General features: G+C 34.9%; 1 protein-coding gene across 3 annotated transcripts in view; it reads right to left on the bottom strand.

The window, feature by feature from the left end:
* LOC138709148 (bromodomain adjacent to zinc finger domain protein 1A-like) overlaps nucleotides 1-26,395 on the bottom strand; it is a 111,564-nt gene that overhangs the window by 45,644 nt on the left and 39,525 nt on the right. For all 3 annotated transcript variants that reach the window (XM_069839683.1, XM_069839685.1, XM_069839684.1), the window contains exons 11-14: nucleotides 24,410-24,525; nucleotides 24,141-24,306; nucleotides 21,240-22,110; nucleotides 2,621-2,797 (exon numbers count right to left, since the gene is read on the bottom strand). In XM_069839683.1, coding sequence (XP_069695784.1) covers nucleotides 2,621-2,797; nucleotides 21,240-22,110; nucleotides 24,141-24,306; nucleotides 24,410-24,525 — 1,330 coding nt within the window. The remainder of the gene's footprint in view (nucleotides 1-2,620; nucleotides 2,798-21,239; nucleotides 22,111-24,140; nucleotides 24,307-24,409; nucleotides 24,526-26,395) is intronic.

The following is a 26,395-nucleotide window of genomic DNA, read 5'->3' as shown; positions in this document are numbered from 1 at the left end:
TATATATATATGTAATAATCGTTCCCCTTTATCTTTCGATTTCCTATTCCACGTGGATTAGGTGCGTTTTCGTACCCATCTCTTGATGTACCAACTTGGGCATTAAAGCCTCGAATTGCACATATACTTTCATCTGATGAAACTATTTCTAGTCCATTTAAAATTTGTTCCGTCTTATATTGAGCAGCAGGCTTGTGGGGCATATTTTGCAGAAAAAGATCTCAATTCCTCTTATCAACACTTTTACAGATTAGTATCATATGTACATCTGTAATATTTTATACCCATTCTGGTGCTATTATAATTGCTAATCCATTTTCCTGCTCTTTTTTTTTCCATACATTTTATATCTTTAACTCAATTTCTTTTTACCTTCCAGTTCTCTTTTTCATATTCCAAGAATTCTAATTTTCCTGTTTTTCATCACCCTCTATCAGTTCCCCAGTTCTTCTTGAACTATTCTATGTATTAATTTTATTGTTCTGAATCAGTGCTCTTTCTTTGGTGCTTCATTGTCTTCTATTCAAGTCATGATTTCTGACGCATACATGTTTCTTGAAAGCATGTACTTCATCCACCACCAACTTCCTGGTCTGAATGTGGCTTCACGGAGCTCCTTTAGCTCACTCATTCATGTTTCTTGTTAGGCCTTCACATCTACCATGGAGGTACCAGAGACTAAGTCTCCATCTACTGCAAAACCCTACAGCCAAGAACAGTCTTTGTCCACTACAAATTCCACTCGATCCCACTGAGATTCGAACCTGAATTAGCAGCATGGAAAGCAAACACACTATTCTTTTGGATAATAGTGCACATGTAAAATACTATTACTACTGCATGGAAATTCAATAGAATACTCCATTTAACAAAAGAATCCTTCGAAAATTTTAGAATATAAAACTGGAATTATATCACCATGGTGGTCTAGTGGCTGTAATGCTTAACTTATAATCCTGTGAACCCAGGTTCAATCCCCGGCATACCCTCGATTTATAATTTATGTTGGGTAAGCCTATGGTTCAGGTAACATAGAGTTTTCTCCAGGAGCTCTGATTCCCCTGTGGCTTCCCAACGAATCTCCATCATCATCTCATTACAGGTGTAGCAAAGACCAGTCTCCTGTAGCACACTCTGGACAACGACTCTATCAGTAAATTGGCTACACAACTGGCTTCATATGGCTGAATGATGAATAGTCAAGTACTCGCCATTGCAATTTTTTTTTAATTCAAGAGTGCTCCTGGCATTAACTTTTTCTTTTTTCCTCCCCTCACCTCAATCCGAGTTTTTTTTTAATGCATCCAGTACCTTCAAGAAACACCTTTCACTCTTTCAATGCTCGAAGTTTAATTTAACTCAAGCCAAGCAGCAAGTGTATTGCTTACATATTTTAGTTTAAACTTTCATTAAGTAAAGTTGAGTGTCAAAAAGTTTAGATTAATAACTCCAGTACTGTGCAAAATCATGTACAGAATAGAAAGCCAGTGACTGATGAGAAGGTGAAGATTATTCATGAGATAAATACAATTCCTGCTTCAGGATTAAGAACACTGGCCAGAAGGTTCAAGATAGCACTGGCAACACTAAGCACAAATGTGATTCAGATGCCACTAAGTGTAGAAACATTTATGTTGCCTTATGTAGCACTGGAGGAGATACTAATCCAAACAAAATTTGTTGTCCCCAAATATTTCTGGATTTTTAGTGTTAATTATAATTTTATGAAAATGCTGTTAATATCTAAGTGCCTGGGGTGTTCATTCACAAGAAAAAAATTTACATATGGTAATGTACTGAATATAGCCGAGATATCCTTCAGAGAGAGAAAAATTTGGAGAGACATTCCATTATTTTTCTTCAAATTTACAATAGATGAACTTGACCTGGAAAAAGATAATTTATATGATGAAAATTTTTCCTTTAACAAATATGTGACTTCAAAGTTCTTCCCTTGTATCCCATACACATTTTTGTAGGGACCAAATAAAAAATGGGAAAACATACTAAGGTTTTAGCATGTATTTTGTGGAACTGAGACTGGAACTTCCATAGACGTCCTACATAAAAAAAAACGGTAATGAGGAACGTACTGAGATTCCACTGTATTCTATTTCAACAAAATCTGTGCATTCGAAATTCGTAGGTTCACACCTGGCTGAGGTTATCAGGTACTTAAAGGTGACAAAAATCCTTTTCATGATCTACTTTGGGAAGGAAGTTATGGGTTCCACATTGCAAAATTAATAATACATGAAAGAACCCCATCTATGAATGAGAGCTATAGGTAAAATTTAACAGAATTTTTCGTTATAATTTCCTGCTTTATGGATAGATGTGTCTAAAGGTTTATGAGTCTCCAACAGTCTCTGATGCTCAAAACAGAAATCAGTACTGTACTCTAGCAATGGTTGTGAAGACTTAAAGAAAAAAATAGAGAAAGACATCCTAAACTTTCTCAGGAAAGAAAATACACATACAGACAGAATGGAAGACAGCATACCAAAAATTGCTGCTGCTGTTATTGCATTAGTGATGTCCATCAAATGTTAGAATTCACTTCTTTTTTGAAAATAACATACCTTCAGAGAGCCTAACTTCTTTTTTGAAAATGACATACCTTCAGAGAGCCTAAACCACCCAACTGCATTTTTTCTTCCATTTCTAAGATGAAATCTCGTAATGTTACTTCCAAAATTTCATCTATTGGGGTTCCAGGTGGGAAGTTCAAGTTGGCATCCTCATGCTTTTGTGAACGAGATGATTTCCTTGGTTCAGGAACACAAACGTCGTGAATCTGTAAGAAATTAAGTACCTTTAAAGTGATCTAATGCATGAAGTTCACTCTCACAGCCACTGTTAATGATGAAAATAATTGTCTTTATTTCTTCAATAATAATATTCATATTTATTATTTCAACCGTATCTTTAAAAAATTTCCTACATATGATAATCAAAATGTTTAATACTGAACGCTCTGTGCAATTTTGCAAATGAAATCCACAGGAAAACTCTACAAGCTGTAAAATTTACGAAAATGATAACTACATTTCCCACGAATGAATGTGTCCTTTTTTGCTGGACACATGTAGAATTTGAAGACTGTCAAAAGTTTTAATGTTATAGTATATTTAAAACAGTAATTTTTGAACAGATGACAGAACTTCCTGAACTAACTTGCTTTGCTAGAGAGAAACACATTTATTGAAAACTATAATGGAGCTACTTATTATTTGTAAGTAACTTAAAAGCACAGCTTACCATTCAATTCTTAAAGAACAATACAAATAAAAATAACTTATGACAAAATATCAAATTACAAACAGAATTTTTTTATTAAAATTGAATATGGAGAACTTGTAATCAATGTTTTTAGTTGATATTTTTGGATATACAATGGTCCAAAATTTCAATAGGATCCGCGATTATAATTTCAATGATAAAACAAAGATCATTTCGTTGCATGCCAAGGTGTTTAAAGAATTCTACAACCATCTGATACACAGTTACTCTTGCACCAAAGAGAAGTCCTTGTACAGTAAACTCATAGTTTTTTAATCTTCTTCTACTTCTTTATTAACAAAACTGGTAGTGTCCAAGGTCCCTAATATATACACATTAAGTGATATAGTGTTAAAAGTTATGTAATCAAGATGCATACATTAAATAAATTTTATTTCTGCTTCCTCCATTCAGAGATTGCCAAAGACAACCTTTCATACAAGTGATTACATAACATATCTTAAGAACAAAAAATTAAACAAGAGAGTGAAACCCCAAAAAATTTAAATATTTGACTGGGCAAATCCATAAGAGACTGTAGTAAAATAAATCAGCAATAACTTATAAGTAAGGAGCGGATTACTATGTAATTAAATATTTTTTTTTTTTGTATGTGATAAAACACAATTAACAAAGTTAAAAATTTCGAATGTGAAGTTCCAAGTTTAAAATCCGAATTTTATTTCACATAAAAACACATACTTTCACAAAAAAATTATGTAAATACATATTTTCAGGAAATCTATTATAAACACATAAATCTTGGAGTTTTTTTCCTTAAATAATTTTTTTTACAAGAACTTTAAAATATTTTTAAACTAAATCAATTATATCACTCAGAAGTGCGTTATCTTTTTAAGAATTCTTGGTTGCTTCGTGTTTTTATGTGCTGTGTGGTGTATCCGTGATCCATTTTTGTGATAGTATCGCCTGAAGTTCTGAGAACAGCTAGGTAGCATATCAGTGTTATTATTAGAGAATAAATTAACATGGGCAAGAAGGAGAGATCTTGCAACACATAATTAGGAATGTTTATTGTTGCTGAAGATGATTTCATTCTGCACTTTGTTTGTGAAACAACGGATAAGAGCTCGGGTATAAACATTATTTAATTTAAACAAATCTCTCGCGTCTCACTCATGCCTATGAAGTAAAGCTATACATCTTATTGTGATTCCCCATTATTGGGCCATAAGCATAAACTGCATAGTGTAGATGTAGTGGCATCACTATAGGAAGCCTTTCTCCGACATTGTCAGTCAGTAGCTAGAAACATTATTTACGTTAAGACGTGTGTACACTAGCCTCTTAAGATGCCTAAAATCAAAGAGAGTTTAAGATCGCGTCTTCAGCAATATATAGATCAATTTAAAAACATTTTTACTACCGACGGAAAAGTGTTATTTTGCCAACCATGTGGTAAATCAGTAAGTGCAGATCAAAGCTCTCAGGTAACTCAACATTTCTCTGGAAACAAGCACACTGCCGCTGCTTCACGTGTGCATTCACGGCAAAACAGTGGATATAAATAAATGTGTAAAGTTGCTCAAGTATCAGAGGGTGTGCCTGTAGGTGAAATTGGTGTATGTGTTTGTGACATTCCTCTCTTTAAATATGCATGTCTGACATCCTGTGATGTGGAAAGATCGTTTTCACAGTATGTCGTTTTTCAGAGATAATCGGCATGCATTTCTGATGGAGAATTTGAAGACCTTTGTTGTTCACCACAATTCTCGGACAACTACTAGCAACTGATACTCAAGTGTGATTGGTGAGTATCAGTAACATTTGTTTTCAAGCTAAGTAAGGTATTTTTGTCATATAAAAATTTTTTTTTTTATTTTTAGCAAATATTTCCGTACTTTTTAGCACATAAAAAATAAATACATTTAAATTTTTAGCACATAAAAAATAAATATATTTAAATTTTTTAGCACATAAAAATCCGCTCCCTACTTATAAGAAATATGAATGATTTTAAAATATTGTTAGTGAACCTTTTAGAGCCCAATATCCCTTATAAACTTGGCATCTAATTGGAATTGTTTGCAGACGTTAGAAGAATCGTTTGTGATGGCACCTCTCGCCTTGATCATTAAACCCACTACTTTTATAGACTCCAAAATGCTATTTTTGAGCACTGATACATACACATAATATAATAACAGAAACTCGCTTAAAAAAAATTAAGGGTGTCAGGGGAAAACATGAAATGCCACAAAACATCATTATCGAGAAAAACAAGTTTTAATACCTGCTGAACATTCTTGGTTTTTAACAAGTGTACCAAATGTTTAAAGTTACCTTATACGGACATTCGCGATTTTAAATTTTTTTGTGATTAGACATTCTATAGTCCCAACAGTCATTTATACAATAAACTATATATTATAAAATCGCTAAAAATCGACATTTCTTGTCTTCCCCCCCTGACACCTTTCATATGGTGTGTCAAAATGTTCAATACTGAATGCTTAGTGTAATTTTCCTAATGAAATTCAGTCGAAAACTCTACAAGCTGTGAAAATTGAAAATTACTCTTTTTTTTTTTTTTTTTTTTTTTTTTTGGCTAACGAATAATTTATTTTTGCAATTTACAGTCACTGTTTCAATTAAAAATGGACAATAATCACAATTGATAATAATCTTAATTTGGCTTAAATATTAGGTTCATGCGTAAGTTCGTAGCTCCAAACATTTGTGCTGTGTACAGGGAGAATGCAATTGTAGAAAACACTGCAGGAAAATGGTACTGCCATTTCAAAAACAGCCACTTTAACGTGAGTTACTTGCTATATTCAGGAAGACTATAGGGCTTTGATGGAGACCTTCTGAAAGCTTTAATCCATGGTGATCCACGTCTGTTAATGAGAGAATTGGCAGATGAATTGTGACCAGTTAACCAACATACGACATCTACATTCCATGGACAAGTTTAAAAAATTGGGTGTATGGGTACCGCACATTAAGTGAAAACAAAAGAAATCAGCAGGTGGCCATTTATGCTTCTCTGCTTGCTCATCAACGATTAGCTTGTGAACGACATCGACCTTTCCTATCCAAGATTGTTACTGGTGACGAAAAATGGTGCTTTTATGTTAACATAAAAAAAAAGAAAGAAATGGCTGAGCTCTAACAAAAAAGTAATGCCCTGTACAATCCACAGAAGACGATGTTATGCATCTGGTGTGATAAAGAAGGCACCGTGAACTACATAATACTTCCCAGGACAATACTGTTGACATTTATTGCCAACAACTCAGACGTCTTGCAGCTGCAATTGAAGAAAAATGACCAAGAAGACTGCATCAAGTGCTGCTGTAAATTGATAATGCATGCCCGCACCTCTCTAACACGACAAAAACAGATATCCAGAAACTTGGTTGAGAGGCGATTTCACATCCCCAATTTCTCCCAATCTTGTGCCCTCAGATTTCCACTTTTTCCATTCTCTATCGAACAATCTTCAAAGAAACTCCTTTGATAACGAAGATGCTTTACAAACTTTGCTTGACGACTTCTTTAACTGCAAACTAGCAGATTTCTTCAGACGTGGAATCAAAAAATTTCACAAGCATTGGCAAAGAATCATAGATACTGTAGGAAAATATATTACCAATTAATTTGTTTTCTAAAGAATCAAAGATAGTGTAGAAGAATATATTACTGATTAATTTGTTTTCTATTCATATCAAATAAAAACTTATGTCAGAGAAAAAAACCATTACGAACTTTTGGATCAACCCAACATTCATATTTGAGTTTTTGTGAGTTACTTCATTTTGAGTACCAGTATGTTTAGACCACCACCATCCGTAAGACCATGATGACTTGGTAAAAGACCGGAAGCTCAAGGGCTGACACACATAAGGTAAGTGGCATGAAGTCAGAAAATGTAAACATTGTGAATGGCCAACAATAGAAGAGAAAGCAGCATAACCTACCGTAGATAGAACTGAATATTTCTGTATCTTTCCTTGGAAATGACTGACGTGTACATTCTGTGAACCCAGTCTCTTTAGTTGTGTAGGAAATACAATAAGTGCAATGTTTTAAAACTGAATGTATTTTTACAGTATGTTGCCATCACATACTACTAATATTTAATTATTATTAGTCCGAACCTAATTATAATTCGTTTGCATGATACAAAAACTTTGTATATAACAAATTAACAAAATTATTTTAATCAAATGGTATAAAAATGTATTTCAAATACATATATGCTTACTGAATAGCTAGCTTCACTTATCCTATAAACTGTTCAGTAAAATCTCTTCAGGTTTCTGTACACGTTCATAAGCTGTTTATGTTCAAATGCTTATATTATTCAACAAAATAAAGGCACACAAATGTACTAGCAAACTATATTAAATGAATGGAATAACCCAACCCATCACCTTGCTTATGTATTACACATGAAATGTCACTTCTTGTGATCTCTAGAGAGCATTTAGGGCACCCACTGGGAGCACAATTTCTGAAGAATGTCCAAACAATGTCATAATTTCGTACAGAACGGTCCTTGAAATACTAATATGTCGGAAATACAATGCAAGTACAGAAATTGTGAACCATCTGTTTTCACAAACTTCTGCATCGACCATGCATATCAGATCTTCACCAACGATATATGGCCATGCAACTTTTAATACACATTTTCAAGACCTTCATTAGACTACCTGATCCAACTCCTCACTATTCCATTACTCATGGTATTTTGACTGTAAACCTCACAAATATGACAATGAATGTCCACCTGGTTCATATTTTTTGCATTAAAAATGGATAATAGACCATATTTCACAGTTGGTGGGTCACTAAAGGGGCATTCCATGTCAAACCAACACAAAAAAGTGGACTTTTCAACCCGACCACCTAAGATTTTCATTAAATTTGGTAGGATGGTAAAGAACCTTAAGTAATTATGTAAAATTTTAGCCCTCAATAATGCACGATATCCCTACAGCAATTCTGTCAATACGAGAAAAAATGTAAAAATGTCGCATACTATGTCAACAAAAATAATTCATAACTTCTCTTCTAATTGAGGTAGAATCTTAAACTTGGGCTTATTTTAAAGCTAAGGGATCATACGTTTCAATAAAAATAGGTTTGCATCAAAGTAATGAATTCTTTATTGAATAGTCACGCGAAACACATTTTAACATTGAATATCTATAAATGTGGGACATAAATTATTTCGCGAAAAATGTATGTTATAGAGGTAAGAGTATTTTCGCCTTGGTGTAAGTTTCATTTTGGAAACGTTTCAGGAATATCAGTAAAAAAATATATCAATGTATTGGTTTGTAGCACTTAACCCCATCTTACACCAACACTGCATGCGCACGAGTTCCTACTTGTCTGATAAGCTGCGTCATCGATCTGTCAGGCCGTCATGAGTGGCAGTTTATACAATACAGTCTTCAATTTATACAAAACGTGCAATCTGTTTCAAGTGCAGTGTCGTTAGTTTTCGTAGTATGTGGTAGTTTTGTGGGATGTAATGGAGTCGCATTTTAAGTTATAGGCCTATGTTTGCTGCAATCCCTTTGAGAAATCAGGGCACTGTAATTAGAGGAAAAATTTAAGAAGTGTTATATCGTGGATGCTTAATGTATTTCCTGATTTAAAACAGGAACAAAAGGTGTGTGCTATGTGTCGCAAAGAAATAAAAATATAATATGATGCTATTACGCAGAATCCTCATAATGACTCTAGTAAGGAAGAATACGTCGACTCTACAGCAAATGTAAGTTCATTAAATACAAGTCTTTTTGACCAAGGTGTGTTCCTTATTAAACAAGAATGGCTACAACAAGAGAAATATAAGAGACAGAAATTTGAAAATATTGTAAAAGACAAAGTCTTCGATATAAAGATGCCGAGAAACCAGAACCTTTCTGATTCTGAAATTTTGTCTCAGTTGCAGGAAAATTTTCAAAATTCAGGTAAAAGTGAGAAAATCACCATTTTAACACTACTACCTAAAAGCTGCAGCGTAAATAATATAAAAAAGAGTTTCTTTCAGCTTTCGAATACATAATTCGGAAAGCCAAAGTCCTGGCAAAGGGAAAGGGAATTTTGTGTTCACCAAATCCGAAACCTGGAAAACCCTTGCTCGCGGCTGTTGCCGGTAAAGTTAAAGAATTCTGTTGTTCTGACGAGATAAGCAGAATGATGCCTGGTAAGAAATATTTGTTGTGATTAAAGAATCAGGGAGTAAATCACATGAGCAGAAATTAATTATATGCAGTGTTTAAAAATTCTAACCCTGACCAAGAAATTGTATTCTAGCTGGAGTTAGTGGACTATACTGTCTGTGTTTGTGTCCTATCAGAATCTAAAACTTATGCGGAAGCAATTTATTAAAGTTTCAGGTCTACGTGGATTTCAAGAAAATTTTTCTTTATACTTTCCAACTTAACATTTCTTGGCTACTATGGTGTGCAATCCTCCTCATATAAATTGCTTGTTCAGGAAATATACACAATGTCCTGAACCATTCAAAATAAGAGAGGGTTTAGAGAAATGTTTCGTATAAAACTGCAGTGAATCGGTGACCTACAAGCAGTGGATGACGACTGACCAATCAACACTTGAGACTATAATGAAACCCACAGACAAATTTTTCGACTGTCTCTTGGACAAACTTGGTGATTTACTGACTCACTCATTTATATCATCTGAACAAAGTAAGTTTCTACGTGATATGAAATCATTTCTACAGCCATGCCTGCTTGTTGTGTTATGCGACTTTGCTGAAAACTATTATTTCGTAATCCAAGATGAAATTCAGTCATATCACAGGACTAATGTGCAGACAACCATTCATACTTTCGTAATATATCATAACGAATCGTCATCCGATACAGTCTCTATTAAAAATCTGGTAATAATTTCACACTGCCCGAAATATGACACTACAGCTGTAAATCTGTTTCAAAAATATCTAATGGAGTCATTAAAACAAACATCTGTAATTCACCACAAAAATTATGTATTTCTCCGATGGATTCTCTGCTCAGTATAAAAATAGAAAAAAATTTCCTGAACCTCACATTACATGAAGAAGATTTTGGATTTCCAACAGAATTGCATTATTTTTGTATATCACATGGCAAAAGAGCATGCGACATTGTAGGTGGGACACTTAAAAGGTTTGCGGCTTGTGCTAGTTTGCAGAGGCCATCCGATAAACAAATAACTACACCTAGGGAATTGTACGACTGGACAAGGCATCATCTCCCAAACATTAATACTGTTTATGTGACTAAAAAAGGCTATACTGAAGAGGAAAAAATGCTTGCTCTTCGATTTGCAAAATCCACCGCAGTGCCTGGAACACAAGTTTCATACAGTCCTGCTGTTTAGGATGGGTATTATACTTGCTAAGCAGTTTTAAAATGCAGTTGAAACAACACAGCATCCTGTCCGGAAAGATGATCAGGCTATTTCATCTCAGCAATGAAAGGTAAGCATTTCTTACAGAACTTCAGGTTTAACAAAATCCATGTGACAATAATTTATTTCAGGTAATAATTAAAAAAATTCGAATTATGTACTACATGTTAAATTACATAGCGACATTCAAGAATATGATCAAATATAATTAAATACAACGAATGTGTGGGACATAATTATCGCGACTTATACGGTTAGCTTACGCTTGCTGTGACATAATAATTTTTATCTTTATAACCTATGAAGATTCCAAGTTGAAACTTATCAGTTCATTATATCACTAATTGAGGCGTACTATATATTTTTTTTTCATTAAAATAGAACCCCCGCATTTTTAAATATGAATATATGAAAATTGTTTCACCATGTTTTTTTAGTGTAATTGAATTCAATGCAGAAAACAATATAAGTAATAAAAACTATCACATATTAAGAATGTATCACCCAATTTTTGTAAATTTATCTGGAGACGTTGTTGAGATATATAATTTTAAATGAAGTGGCATGCTTACAAAAATGTGATTTTTCTTCATGTTTGAAACGCCACTGACAGAAAACGAAAAGCACAGGACATATGAAACTCGGCAGTTTTAGTTAGCGCGGCAGGTCAAACAAACCCTCAAATTTTGAAAGAAATCTGAGTCGGTCGGGTTGAGTGCCTTGTTGATTTGATATGGAATGACCCTAAATTATCTTACGCATGTTAAAAGCACAGAACAAACATAATCTGATATTCTCATACTCGCATCTCTGAGAGGTCAGCATGTATGTGCGAAATCACGAATGCAGCTCAGATGTGAGTTTTCTGAACACACCTAGATAAGTATACTGCCCGTGTCTCACTTCCTGAGCTGTTTCTTTGTGGGGCAAGACGCAGAGGGGGAGAGTGGGAGATCCTGGGTACCGCATGTGTCTACTAACCTCAGTTCAACAAATCAATCTTTTCAGATTGCTGGACAAGCGAATGTATAGGCTATCCCCTCACAAAATAAATTATGTCCTTCTCATCAATTCCTGTAACTAAACACTAATAGCAGTGGTAGACTACAGTCTCTACTCAAGATTATCGACCTAATCGTGATTATGATTGTCATGTGTACACATCCATAAACTCTTTCCTCTAGGGCAGTGTTTCTCAAACTTTTTCCACCGCGAAACCCCTTTTAATCTAAAGTGTAACTGCAGAATCCTTGTAATATTTTATTAGTATTTAATAATTAACAGACAAGTGAAAGCTAGTATCTCAATAATTCTGTTCAGTGGGACGAATGTATTTGCTTTTAAGCCTACAATCTGGTTTTATGGCGGAAATTTGTAGTCTCATTTCTACTGTATTTCTGCATTTTCTCTTTTCGGTATTTTGTTTTAGTGAACACATACGCAGAGAATCCCAGTAATGAAAGTGATAAGTATTATGGGTATTTCCCATTTTAAATGTTCATTAAACTAATATATTATTATTATTATTATTACGCCTATTATTGGAATATTATTATTACGCATATTCTTGGAATATTATTATTATTATTATTATTATTATTATTATTATCATTACGCATATTATTATTATTATTATTATTATTATTATTACGAATATTCTTGATCATCATCATCATCATCGGTAGTTTTGATTCATATTTTCGTAACATTTATATATTTTTATAGTATCCACTAAGTATAAAATAGCCACCGGTGCAGTCCAGTCGGCTAAGGCGCTTGCCTATCGATCCAGAGTTGCGCTCGGGCGCAGGTTCGATTCCCGCTTGGGCTGATTACCAGTTGGATTTTTTCCGAGGTTTTCCCCAACCGTAAGGCGAATGTCAGGTAATCTTTGGTGAATATCCAGCTTCATCTAGCCAAACACAAATTCGCTATCATCAATCCCATCGATGCAAAATAACCTAGTAATTGATACAATGTCGTTAAATAACCAAGGGAAAAAAGTTAAAATAAAATTTAAAATCATATAGGGCTCACAGAACCCCGGAACCTACTTTGAGAAATGCTGTTCTATGGTAATTCAGCAGTTGTCCAGACTGAACGAAGAGTGGCCTAGTGTGTACATACATTTTAGGAAATCACCATCAGAGATAATAGCGATAGTGGTAACCATGATTACAGTATCCAGTATTATAAAAAGTAAAGACCCCTGCAATGGCTTAGGATAATGTTTTGAGAACATGTAATATGCTGCCGTGCCACATGCTGCAGCTGCCATGACAGTCCAAGCAGACCTAAGACGTGGTTATAAGCACTAGGGAACTCTCGGCTCAGGACATGTGACACGGGCAGTAATTTAAACATAAAAAAGAAACATGACAGTTTCTCATTTTTTATTTTAAGCATTTTATAACAATTTATTCATTTACCAATGATATTACTGCTCACAGTTTATTATCTTGAACTACAGGTATTAATCGAAAGACACACATACCTACTTACTTATGGCTTTTAATGAACCCGGAGATTCACTGCCACCATCAGATCAGTCTCTATCCTGAGCAAGATTAATCAAGTCTCTACCATGTCCCACCTCCCTCAAATCCATTTTAATATTATCCTCCCATCTACGTTTTGGTCTTCCCAAAGGTCTTATTTCCTCCAGCTTTCCAACCAACACTCTATATGCATTTCTAGATTCGGCCACATGTGCTACATGCCCTGCCCATCTCAAACATATGGATTTAATGTTCCTAATTATGTTATGTGAAGAATAAAATGCATGCAGTTCTGTGTTATGTAACTTTCTCAATTCCCCTGTAACTTCATCCCTCTTAGCCCCAAATATTTTCTTAAGCACCTTCTTCTCAAACACCCTTAACCTCTGTTACAAGTTTCGAAAGACACATATAAATGATTTAATATGCACCCAAATAAAATGGACTTTGTTTCCTGGATTGCACAAAAAGGTATTCTTTTATCACTTCAAAAGTAAGATATTGGGTTCCATCTATAAACTTCATAATAGTAGTTTTTACTAAGCATAATGTGTGCAACTTTCAGCCATTTTTTATTTATTCTGAAGGCATGGATTGGAACCTCACAGAGTGAGGGTGATTGTGGAATGACAATAGTGAGGGAAAATGGGAAAACCCCAAGAAAAATCCCTCACGCCTGTTTTGTCCACAAATTCCTTCATGACCCAGATGGAATCAAACCAGGATCGCCATGGTGGAAAGCACACATTTGTGTGCCTTTATTAAAATACATTACCGTCGCGCAGGGTGACTTTGTGCTAGGAGGGTGACTTTGTGCCATTCGCGCATTTCATAAAGAAACGTAAGTAGTCTTTAAAACCGTCACAAGGTTTTAAAGACTACTAAACGTAAGGAAATAGACTTTAAAACCTTGTTACGGTCTTAAAGAATACTTCCATACGTTTTTCGCGAATGGCACAAAGTCACCCCGCGCGACAGTACTGGTTCATAATGAAACTCTGATCAAATTCCTAACTTTTTCTAAACCCTCAAGATCTTGCTTCAGTGGTTCACTCACGTAGCAAATCATTGTTGATTTTATGAAACCACTTATGTGGTAGTACACAATATAATTTTTCAGAAGGAAGAAAAAATTAATTAAAAACCAATGGATCTAAATAAGAATATAATTTTTCAGAAGGAAGAAAAAATTGATTAAAAACCAATGGATCTAAATAAGAATATAAAGTAAATTGGCATAAAAAGCTGTCACATCATGGAGGATCTGTGTAGGCTTTAATTTAATTTAATTTAATTTAATTAATTTTTTTTTTCCTCCTGAAAAATTATTTTCTGTACTGTCACATAGATCACAGGAGATTTTCTAAAATCAATGACAAAATGCAGTTACGACCAAGTTGTTATCTTCCAACAATAGGATGGTCTCCACCTCTCCCTTACTTGCTTATGGCTGAAGATGTACCTCTTTCATAATTCCCAACGAAAAAACAAATGTCTGAAAGTAGTACAGTACTAATTAATTTCACTTACATAATTTGTTGCTTGATACTAACTTCACTATCTTTAGACTATTCGGTTTTAGCAATCACCTACTCTACAGAGGTGAGAAAAATTCGGACTTCCTTTTTAAAACCTACCCAGTGAGTTTAATTATACTCTTTTTACTCCCCCCCCCCCCCCACCTAAAATTTTAATATCAAATGGTTTAATTATTTTATGAAGAGTAATGACGATTAGGGAGGGCAAGAGGGTGGTTGGCTTACCACTTTTTTTAATATTATTTCTTAAATCTCTTGAAAATTGAAGAGGTGGATTCCAAAGTGTTCTAAGTTTTTTAAACCGAAAATAGCTTCAGAATTGTTTTATCTTCTACCAAATGAATATAAATATATCTATAAAGCTATTATTCATTATTTTATTTATTTTTATTTTTTTTTTACGAAAATAGGAATTTAAAAAGGATATCAATATTAAAATACATTACCGCATTTTTCTTTTCAGATTTTGTTTTGTTCTTCAGGACACAGCTACAAATTCGTGGTCTCGCATAGCATGAACCGTGTATGCACAAAACTGATCTTTGCTTTTGTCTGTATGAGTGCCAAAGAGTAAAACTCTGATACACTCCGACATAGACATGGATAGCATTCTTAGGTATGGGGTGAAGAAAGGCATGAGGTGTTTGTAATATTTTGATTGTTGATTTTTAAATTACAATAATTTGCCTGTTGCCATTGAATTTAAACACAAATGTACCACTCAGTGTTATATGGTTACAGCAAAATGGGTCATCCTTAATGCCTAACTGTGTACATGTGATTAAATGGATAAAGAAATACAAATTTTATGTAACAGTACCATTTTAATGTACGTCATGTGCAAAGTTAGTGCAATGTAACTTGAGATACCAAGTTACAACGTCCAACATTTTTCCCCCATTACTTGATCACCTGCTTAAATTTAGTGATTTTCTAGCTTTCAGGTTCACTTCACTACTGGCAACACTTCTGAAGTACGCACATGTTACAGATATCATAATAGTAATTTTGCAACTGTTATCTTGGCACAATTTGAGATATTTATCATGCAAAGACAGCTACCCTAATGTCACCAATTTTATTCAGATGCCATATTGCCTGCGTATTTTATTTCAGTATTATAATATAACATAATAAACTGCGACAAAAGAATAATAATTATTATTATTATTTATATAGAGTAGAGATATAAAAATGTGATTTGTGGAACTATTTCTCTTCATTACCTCCGCCTACCGATTTAGGTGGGCGGGTGATATAACCGCCAAAGTATAAAAATTGATGCCCCTACAAACTGGCTATAATACAGCTCAAAATGATGCTTCTCAATTCATCGAACTGTAAGCTGTACAGAAAAAATGCAATCATGAACTGCGACCACCTTAGGAAATGTACTGCACTTCACAAATTCTGGAATGGGACGAATGGACAAATATATTGGGAGGCTAGAAGACTGATGGCTGAGTTCCAATAGTCTGGAGCACTGGATTATTATTATTATTATTATTATTATTATTATTATTATTATTATTAATAATAACTTTTATAAGCAGTGTAGTAATGTGGATACTTCATAACATGAGTACACTCATAGAAGTCTCAAATGTATTCTATGCTTTATGTTAGGTAGTTAGTTTAAAATAATTATCTCTTATATCACGTCATATTTGTAATTGCTCCACAAGTATCAATGTTTCATTTTCTGGCATGAATACATTGCTCTATCAGTGGTTGGGGTGCGGAAGGATTTTGCACTGTCTTTTTGTTCCTGTATGGTATCAAGATTAATTCAGTTCACTGAACACTCATATGTCTTTTTCTGTTTTCCTTTCTTGACATCTACTCATAGAAGTATGTAGCAGCGATCATTTTAGTTGTGAACCCTGCCGTGCCATATGCTCGACTGTTACAAAATTATAAAATGGATTTTTCCAAATTTACACATTACATTCACCCTGCCTATGGTTTTTCCATGGCTTTCCTAAGGCAGTAAGACAAATGTCGGGGTGAGACCCGAAAGAAATGGGCCACAGACCCACTCCCCCTCCCAAGAAAGTTTGGCATTTACCCAAATTAAAGGCTTCGAAATAGGAGCCATGGATTTCGCATATTGCCTTTGGTACACTGGTGAGTTTACTAGAGTTCCACTAGCACCATGAAAGTATTCTGTACCTTTCAATGTACAAGCCTTTTACAACTTCCAGTGTTCCTTGTCCTGCTGTTCTGTCGTGCTACTCTCCCCTCCTTCCTGTATGTAGTAGCTATTAGATTATGTTCATTTTCAGCTTTCCCTTTCAAATTCTCTAGAATTCCTTCAGTGGGAACAGCGAAACTCGGAGTGAAACAAGTGGCCAACAGGCTTGGAGCTCAGCCCCCAAAACCCCTTGCGAGGATGCATTTAAACGTATCTTTTAATGTTTCTCCTCCCATTTCTCCCCTTTTCATTCATTTGCTCATTACAGGCTACGTGTGGGATGCGAGCTGTTAATTTCATCTCCACAACAATTAATATAAAACCAATTAATATAAAGCCAGAACGAATTCCCTAATAATTTGATTTACTTCCTGTTTAGCTGAAACTAATCGTACTCTAGATGGGGATATAAATATTAATCGATTTATTTATTAGTTATGTTTGTAATATCTATAATATTTGACAGTTGTTGACAGTTTTAAATCCCCAAAATATAACCAGACTGTTTAGACAATGCAAGGTCGGAGGTGGCAGATACTTCAATCACTGTACGTGACCGAATCTCCTTCACTCAACAAGTTTTAATCACATGGATCTTGAGCACTCAATCCACTCACTACCTCTGACTCCTGAGTTTACACATTTTTTTTTAATTCACATCAGCTTTTGGCTTAATTTTAAGGTTTATTGGGAAGCTGTATAATGGCTCTAAATCCTGTCTGTGCTGGTAACATTAGATTTTGAGTTTCCAAATACCAGTTTAACGTTGAGTTCACCAACCTTTCCATAGTTTTGCAGAGAGTATTATGCCAATGTATTAAATATACATAGATGCTAGAATTCCTATTTTTCATGTGGGTACAGTACTAGCGTGTAACATATAAAACTTAATACTGCCCGTGTCTCGCTTTCCGAGCCGTTTCTTTGCGGGGTGAGACAGAGAGGGAAAGTGGGATGTCCTATGCAGTTAGTAGCCTACTATTCTACATTCAACACACTGGCATTTTCAGGATTGCTTTTGTCAGCTATGGAGCAAGATCAGCCATTGACAAGCGAATGTATAGGCTGTCCCTCACAAAACAAATTATGTTCTTCTCATCAATTCTGTAACTAAATAGTAACACCAGTGGTAGACTACAGTCCCTACTCGAGAATATAGACCTACTCGCGATCACGGTTGTTGCACAGTCTACTATATACAGTCGCGAAGCTTGAGGTGTTTTTTTGCAAATCTCGTGATAAAGCGCTTCAAGCGGTTAGCAACTAGAAACAATAGACTGTCCATGGTCGACTTTCGACTGTGTCGTATTTCTATCGTTGCGTATTTCACATTGATGCTTGTGAAATGTTCGTTATTGGTTGTAATGAAAATGTTCATGGCTAAAATATAATAATTAGAATAATAATATGGGACAAGGAGTAGACGTTTGTAGTGCTATAAATTATAGCAACAGAAAGAGAAAGAGGCCAGAGTTATTCTTTTTCCGATTTCCGAAAGATTCAGAAAGGTTCCTGGGTTTCCACAAGAATGCTGTGCAAAAACAAAACTCTTAATTTTGAAGTTCTTTGTGACTGTTAGAATATATTATATCCTTAAATTTCACAATGAAATGTTTCAGTCTAACCGAAAGGACATTAGATACCGGTTAAAGTTCTGTCACTTAGGCTGCTAAATTTCCAGAGAAATAAAGGTTAGGTCTACTTTTTTTTTTAGGGGATATATTTTTAATTGTAGCTATTAATTTTGTTATTATTTTTATGTGTTATTTTACTAAAGGCGTAGAAAAATTAAGTTTGTTTTAATGTAATTTATTGATCACGTTTTATTTTCTATTCTGGTGGGATTATTATTGCTTAGGCCTACTTTTTTTTCAAAGGATATGTTTTTAATTTTATAGCTGTTAATTTTGTTGTTATTTTTATTTGTTGCTTTACTAGAGACGTAGAAAAAGTCTGTTACAATAAAATTTATTGATCACGTTTCATTTCCAATTCTGGTATGATTATTATTGCTTAACCTCATCCACTTTGTTACCTACGTAAGCCTACACTACAAGTACTGGTACACGTAAGTTACTCCATTAATTCATATTTTCATTATTATTATTGTAAAGGGAAATGCAAAGTAATATTTATTGGTTTCATAGTTAATTATCACTATAATATTGAATGAGTGAAGCTATTATAGTAAATTTCAATTCGTTTTGCACAAACAAAAATTATATATAAAACTTCTTGCAGGTATCTTCGAGTTTATGGTGGAATTTAATATACTTCATTAAAATAATAAATTAACTTTATGCATTTAATATTTCAATAATGGAAGGAAGGTGTTAATTTTTCCAAAAGAACACGACAACGAAAGTGTAACATATTTTTCGTCTGCTAGGAGAGAGATCTGCGATGCTGAGGCGATAGTAGCGATCCTAATGGTGGGCAACTACCCATGTTTGCATTTTTACTACATATTGAGCTTTGCGACTGTATATAGTAGACTGTGGTCGTCGTGTGCATACATCCATAAACTCTTTCCTCTATGGCAATGTTTCTCAAACTTTTTCCACCGTGAAACCCCTTTTAGCCTAAAGTGTAACTGTGGAATTCTTGTAATATTTTATTAGTATTTAATAATTAACAGATAAGTGAAAGGTAGTATCTCAATAATTCTGTTCAGTGGGACGAATGAGTTTGCTTTTTATGCCTGGTTTTATTGCGAAACGTTGTCTCATTTCTACTTCTGCATTTTGTCTGTTTCGGTATTTTATTTTAGTGGACACATACACAGAAAATTCAATGACGAAAGTGGTAAGTATTATTTTTCGTTTTAGATGTTCAAAAATAATATTATTACGCATATTATTGGGGGGGAGGCGGCAGTGGCAGCAGCAGCAGCAGCATCGATGGTTTCATGTTATTATTGACTCATATTTTCGTAACATTTATATACTTTTATAGTACCCACTAAGTATAAAATAGCCACTGACGCAGCTCAGTCAGCTAAGGCCCTTGCCTACTGATCCAGAGTTTGCTCAGGCACGGGTTCAATTCCCAATTGGGCTGATTACCTGGTTGGGTTTTCCCCAACAATGAGGCAAATGTCAGTTTATCCATGGCGAATCCCCAGCCTCATCTCGCCAAATAACATTTCACTATCACCAATCCCATCGACGCTAAAAAATCTAGTTCATACAGTTTCATTAAATAACCAAGTAAAATATATATATATAAAATTAAAATTAAAGTCATATAGCACTCACAGAATCCCGACAACATACTTTGAGAAATGCTGCTCTATGGTAATTCAGCAGTTTTTCAGACTGAACGAAGAGTGGCCTAGTGTGCACATACCTTTTCGGAAATCGCCATCAGAGATAATAGCGATAATGATAATCAACGTTAGAGTCTCCAGTATTATAAGCAGTAAAGATTCCTGCAGTGGCATAGGATGTTTTCAAAACATGTAATATGCTACTATGCCACATGCTCCAGCTACCGTGACGATCCAAGCAGACATAAGGGAAGTGGCTATAAGCACTAGGGAGTCCTCAGCTCAGGAAGTGAAACAAGGGCAGTAAGTATGTATTACAACTTTGATTTCAGCATGCAATTCAGTAGTGTGATAAGACAGTAGAATGATCATTTCCTTACTAAAGTAGTTCTAAATGAAAAAAGTTTCTCTTTCAAAACTTCTCTTATGCAGAACATCTCTCCGAAACAAACATTTCTTGTAGTCCCAATGTTGTCCGTTATTGAAAGGTTTCACTGTTATATGAATTATGTGTGGTTAGCAGAAGAGACATAAGTGACAACTAAAGCAAAGAGTAGTCGGAATTTTTTTTTTTTTTTTAAGATTGTTCTTTATACTTCAACAGCAGCTATCATTAACATTCAGCGATATGATGTAATGAATTAGATTTAACAGGACAGAAAAAATGCAATAAATCGTTCATGATATGTGCTGACATTAGGCATGATAGAACAAACAACACTATGAACCACCTGTTTTGCACCTTCTCCCTCTCCCCAATTTATATGGCTTCAAAGACCAAACAAGCCAGCAAGATAAGAGTCAGGATAGTCCTTAATGTCTATTGCATCAAATGGTATCATCTAATCGTAAAATTGTTTTGTACATCAATGGGCCAATTTTTGGACATGTAAAAGCCTACATTACATCTTTTTTTTTTCTCGACACATGATCTAAGTATGCTGTGATTTTTATAATGTACTAACAAGATCCAAAAGTGAAGTTTTCCCAATCTCAATTTTTAAAACACAATATATAACACCAGCTAATGTTTCATCTTATTAGTTACTTACTTGAGTTGGATCCAACTTATGTACTGGACAGTTACTCATATTCTGTACTATGTGAGTCCTTTCTTGTATCAACGTTTGTCGAAGTTCACTTTCACGGATACCACGCCGATTAAGGCATTCAATCAAGAGATTAAGTTCTTCTTCTTTACTAAAGAAAGCCCACTTGGTCCTTTGAAGAGAACTGGAATGCCCATGAACTGGACATGTGTTGATATCTGCAGTGCAAATCAAAAGCTCTTCCTTAGTAACTGTCACTTTTTCAGACTCGTCCATTTTGTCACTACTAGTCCAACCTGTCCTGTCACTAACAATTCTACTGTTATTCATGTTAGCCACAGCACCAGAATCACCACTTGTGTTTTTTTCAGTTAACAACTTTTTGTTGCTACTAGAAGTAGCTACAGGGCGAGCCTCATCACCAATGTCATTCTCTTTGTCACTACCACTGCCACCATTCCATTCCTCTTCAAACAGTTTTCGCACGTATGTAAGAGTATCTTCTGAACGGGACAGGGTTGGGTTGTACGGCGTTGGCACTGACAGACAAGAACCTGCCCACCGTTCATCATGTTCTACAAAAAGACCAGGAAGAGATGAGAACACCCAGAATCGCCGATAAGCTCGGTCTGATCCCAGTGGCAACACCTGGTGTCCAAATACTGCTTGGTACAATTCACGAGATTTCTTTTGTATTTCCTGTTTCCTTCTTGAAGACTCCCGGTCAAGCCTCTGTCGTCGAATTTCCCCCGCCTCCTCTTCTTCTGCAGTTGGTACAATTGGTGTATCAACTGATGGCATGGCAGTTGTAACTGCAGTAACAGGTGCATCACCTTCCTTCAGTTTTAATTTTGCTTCTTTTCGCTTTTTCAACCTGAAATTAAAAAAAAGGAACTGCATTAAGTTTTACAACTGTAATTTTGTTGTAGTCACCAATAAAATAAAGTGGTGTGCTTCCTGTCTAATCATAAGTGAGATACCTCATCAACATTGTCAGATTCTTTTTCAGTTCATGAATTTCTGATATTCAAAATATAGCAGTATTCTTTGTAAGTGTGCATGTGAGTGTGTGTTATGTTCCATTAGGAAACTAATTACACAATATACAAATAAAGCTACGATTATTTACAATGTTTATAATATCACTGTTCCCATTCTCATAACTACTTTTCTGTAAGATAGCCATTTATTCTGAAAGTGGCCTATTTAAAGGCATCTTTTCTATTAAATTACGAATTCTGCTGACATTACATTGAAATTGTAAGGCTCTTTATATATGCCACAAATTTAGTGTGACATAAAACCCACTATTTTACTTCATTCAACACAATTTTAGATTTTCTTTCATGTCTGAACACTCCACTATCAACACAAGTAAAGTAGACACTAAACCGAGATAGATGATAGTAAATTAAACTTCTATATAATCATAATCAAATGGTAAGCCATTATGCTAACAAATTCGAAACTGGGGCATTACGGAATGTTTTAAGTCTGATAGCATTCCTCCCACAAAATTTACTAACAATTTTATAAATAAACAATTTAAGTGTCCTGCTATTAGTAAGAATAAATTAAAAACAATCTTAAAGATAAGGAAGAAGAAAGAACTAATGAACATTACAGTTTTTTTCAATCCTTTCCACTGGCAACTATCATAATTAATTTCTTAATCAAGCTGAAAAGTTAAAAGTATTAAGTTACGAAGATTCTGGAGGGTTTAATCTGATCTATGAAAATTAATTTGGAACAACTCATCATTCTCTTTCTCAATATGCCAAAGTGTAAAAAAAATGTCATCCCATTACACCATCAGACGGGAAAAATACAGAGTGAATCAGCCAGGGCTAGACTGGCATTAGCGGAAAGTCGTATATGTAGTAACTGCTGCGTCATCGCAGTGATCAGACCTCTTGCTCACGTATGTTTCGCATTCAGTTATGTAAACACGTTCACACAGTGAGGGTGCAGTTCTATGCCATACATTTAGAAAGCAGTAGTGTGTTCATTATGAAATATAGCCTTGAACAACGAACATTTATTTACGACAACTTTGTGAAATACGAATCTTGGAGAACAGTTGTAATAAACTTCCATCTGTCACGAATCTTGGAGAACAGTTGTAATAAACTTCGTCTGTCACGAATCTTGGAGAACAGTTGTAACAAACTTCCATTAGTCATTTCCTGATTTGCCAGAGCTTTCTAAAGCAACGATTTACAATTTAGTGAAGAAATTTCGTACAACGATCAGTATTGGATAAGAAACGAATGTGTGAAGCGTGTTCTCATTGAGGAGATGTTAGATGAAATTGGCCACTGACTTGAGAGAAGTTCTACGACATCATTGGGGTGGGGGGAGGGGGTCAAAATCTTCAGTGATAAGCAGTACAAAACAATTAAAATTAAAACCTTACACAATTCGTGTAATTCAAGGATAAACAGAACCTGGTTACCAGAGCAGACTTAGGTTTTGCATCTTGTTTCAACAGTCAGTATATGATGGACTATTTGACCTTACCTTAATTTTTTATAGTGTTGAAGCATGGTTCCACCTCATTGGTTAAAAGTAAAGCTTACGCAAATAACCCACATTCACCTGAGGAACTCAAAATATCAGTCACGAAATTCAAGCCATTTCAGAGAACAAACGACGGTGAGTTGATGGACATGTCTTCAGATGTGCAGCCTGCCAGATATCACAAGCACGTCATTTCGAACATGAATTGTGAATTCAGTAAGTACATCATTATGCAATACTAACCAAAGAAGTGCGAAACGAATCCTCTGCATATGGTAGTGTCATTATGTATGAATCAGTCGCCGTGAGAGCAGTTAGGGGTCTAGTCCTGTCTGGTTCACCCTGTATATAACACAGAGTAGTTCACACACAACATAACTGTACCTTAAGGCTGCAGCTTCCCTTTCCTTTTTCAGTTCTGCTACCTGATGAACTTTTATTTCACCCCGAAGTTGCTTCAGTTTCTCCCAACGTTCATCAATTACATCTCTTACAGTAGCATATGTCAAAATTTGATTAATAAGACATGTTACTATTTTCAATTTATCACCTGGAAAAGAAAATATTCTTAAACATGGTAATAAGAATTAAATCTTAAAAACTGAACACAACCTTTTTTAGCAAAGTAAAATTTACTTTTCTGTGAAACATACCCAATGGCAGGTCACATACATTCATGACACTCAGAGACCTGAGTATATGAGGCTCCTGAATTCTTAGTAGCAACCCTGGGTCATCCAGACTGGTATAGCCACCACGTTGCTGGTATCTGAAACAAAATTACGTCAAATGCCATCTTCATTATGTCTGAAATACAATAATATTAATATTTAAGGTGGCAAATACTCCTTTCATCTAATAGTGAGTTTCAAAGATTTAAACTTTGTGTACATTTCTTTATACAAAGTGATCAGTTGAGGCTGAGTATGCAGCAAGGTGATTTTGCTCCATCTTCTTTTGAGACTCCAAGAAATAGCTCTGTGAGGCAGATAACCTGAGCCAATTGCCTTCTAATAATAATCTTTAGTGTCTGGCATACATCAGCAATCTGAGTAAGATAATTTTTAATAAGCAGCGCATGACTGTCTCATGTCAATGCAAGTTATGAAAAGGGAACAGCTGTTCCTATTACATAAATAAATAAATAAATAAATATATATATATATATATATATATATATATATATATATATATATATATATATATATATATATACAGTGGCATAACTTACAACCCGCAGTCCCTGTGTTGTAAGGGGGCCCCAAGGCCAAGGGACCCGAAAACATTCAGTTGTTACTGATGCATATTTGAAAATGAGTTCGAATTACAGTTCAAGGTCTACATTATGTATTTTTCATAAGGCATAGGCACTCTTTTTACTCTCTGGCATTGGAAATCTGTGGTAATGACCGCCATCACTGGATCTGAGGATGCACATACTATGATCCAACTGGCAGTACTTCGCATCATACACTCCCGTCGATTGCCTCAGTAGACTCGCCCACAACTATACTCTAGTGATGCCAAGGTTGAAAATATGACCGATTTTTATGGATGGAGACATTGTTTCTCGTGGTGTATTTTCATGTCATCAGGTTGGCAGTTGTAGTCGCAGCATATAAACAGTAAACGCACATTGAAATAAAGAAGTTTTGTATAGCAACTCGTCTGCTTGTTACTAGATTTAATTCGTCATTTTTCTTGTGCTTTGTGACAAGGAAACCTTTTAAAAGTAATTACTGAACATTTAAGTGACGCAGAAAAACGCAGAAGGAAAACAGAACTTGAAAAATCTGCTTCGAAATGGACTAAAATAGACTCAGTATTTCGACCAGTAGTTAAACACAAACTATCTGTGGTGAAACGAATCCCAGTGTTTCAGTACCATGACTCAAGTAAGACTTAGTGCTCTCAAGGCCCAAACACTTGATCTACATGATTTGATTGAGTAATTTGCTTCTCAAAAGGCCAAAAGGAAAAATCGCTTGTTGAACTAAGCTTCACATTAAATTTATCTTAGGTATTATTGTGTAATTATAGCCTTAGTAAAATAATAGTTACAGCATTTAAATTTTTTTCATATCTGTTCACTTAATTTTGTTTAAAAATGGAGTATTTTGCTATGCCAAATTGTTTTATTCAAATTAGATGTAAAACTAAAATTATGACAATATGGAAAAAATGGCAGTAAGAAAAGGGGCAAGATATATTTGCGGGGGGCTCCCAGCTATTAAAAAAAACGCGCGCGTGCACGCACGCAAGCACACACACCCCCCCACACGTTCTGCCAAATGACAGGTCTTTCACTGCAAACCCAGCATTTTCCAATCTTTCCTATTTTCTGCTTCTTCTTAGTTTTAGCACATGATGCATATATCTTAATGTCATGTTGTATATATATATATATATTTTGTTTTTGCAAATGGCTAGTACATGACCAATGGAGTCACTGACTACAAGCAAACAACAAAAACAGTAATAGGAAAATTGCAGCTAACTAAAATAACACATCTTCATCCTGGCTTCCCAGTAACGGTCCCCTTCGGAGGAGGAGTCGAGGGCTGGACTTTTTCCCAGGTGATGACGGTCCATCTGTTCATTGATATTGCAGAGCATACAGTTTGGGGATTGCATTATCC

The sequence above is a fragment of the Periplaneta americana genome, chromosome 11, assembly GCF_040183065.1.
Source record: "Periplaneta americana isolate PAMFEO1 chromosome 11, P.americana_PAMFEO1_priV1, whole genome shotgun sequence".
Taxonomy (NCBI): domain Eukaryota; kingdom Metazoa; phylum Arthropoda; class Insecta; order Blattodea; family Blattidae; genus Periplaneta; species Periplaneta americana.
Note: the sequence above shows the minus strand (reverse complement) of the source record. Positions and strands in the feature narration are given on the sequence as shown.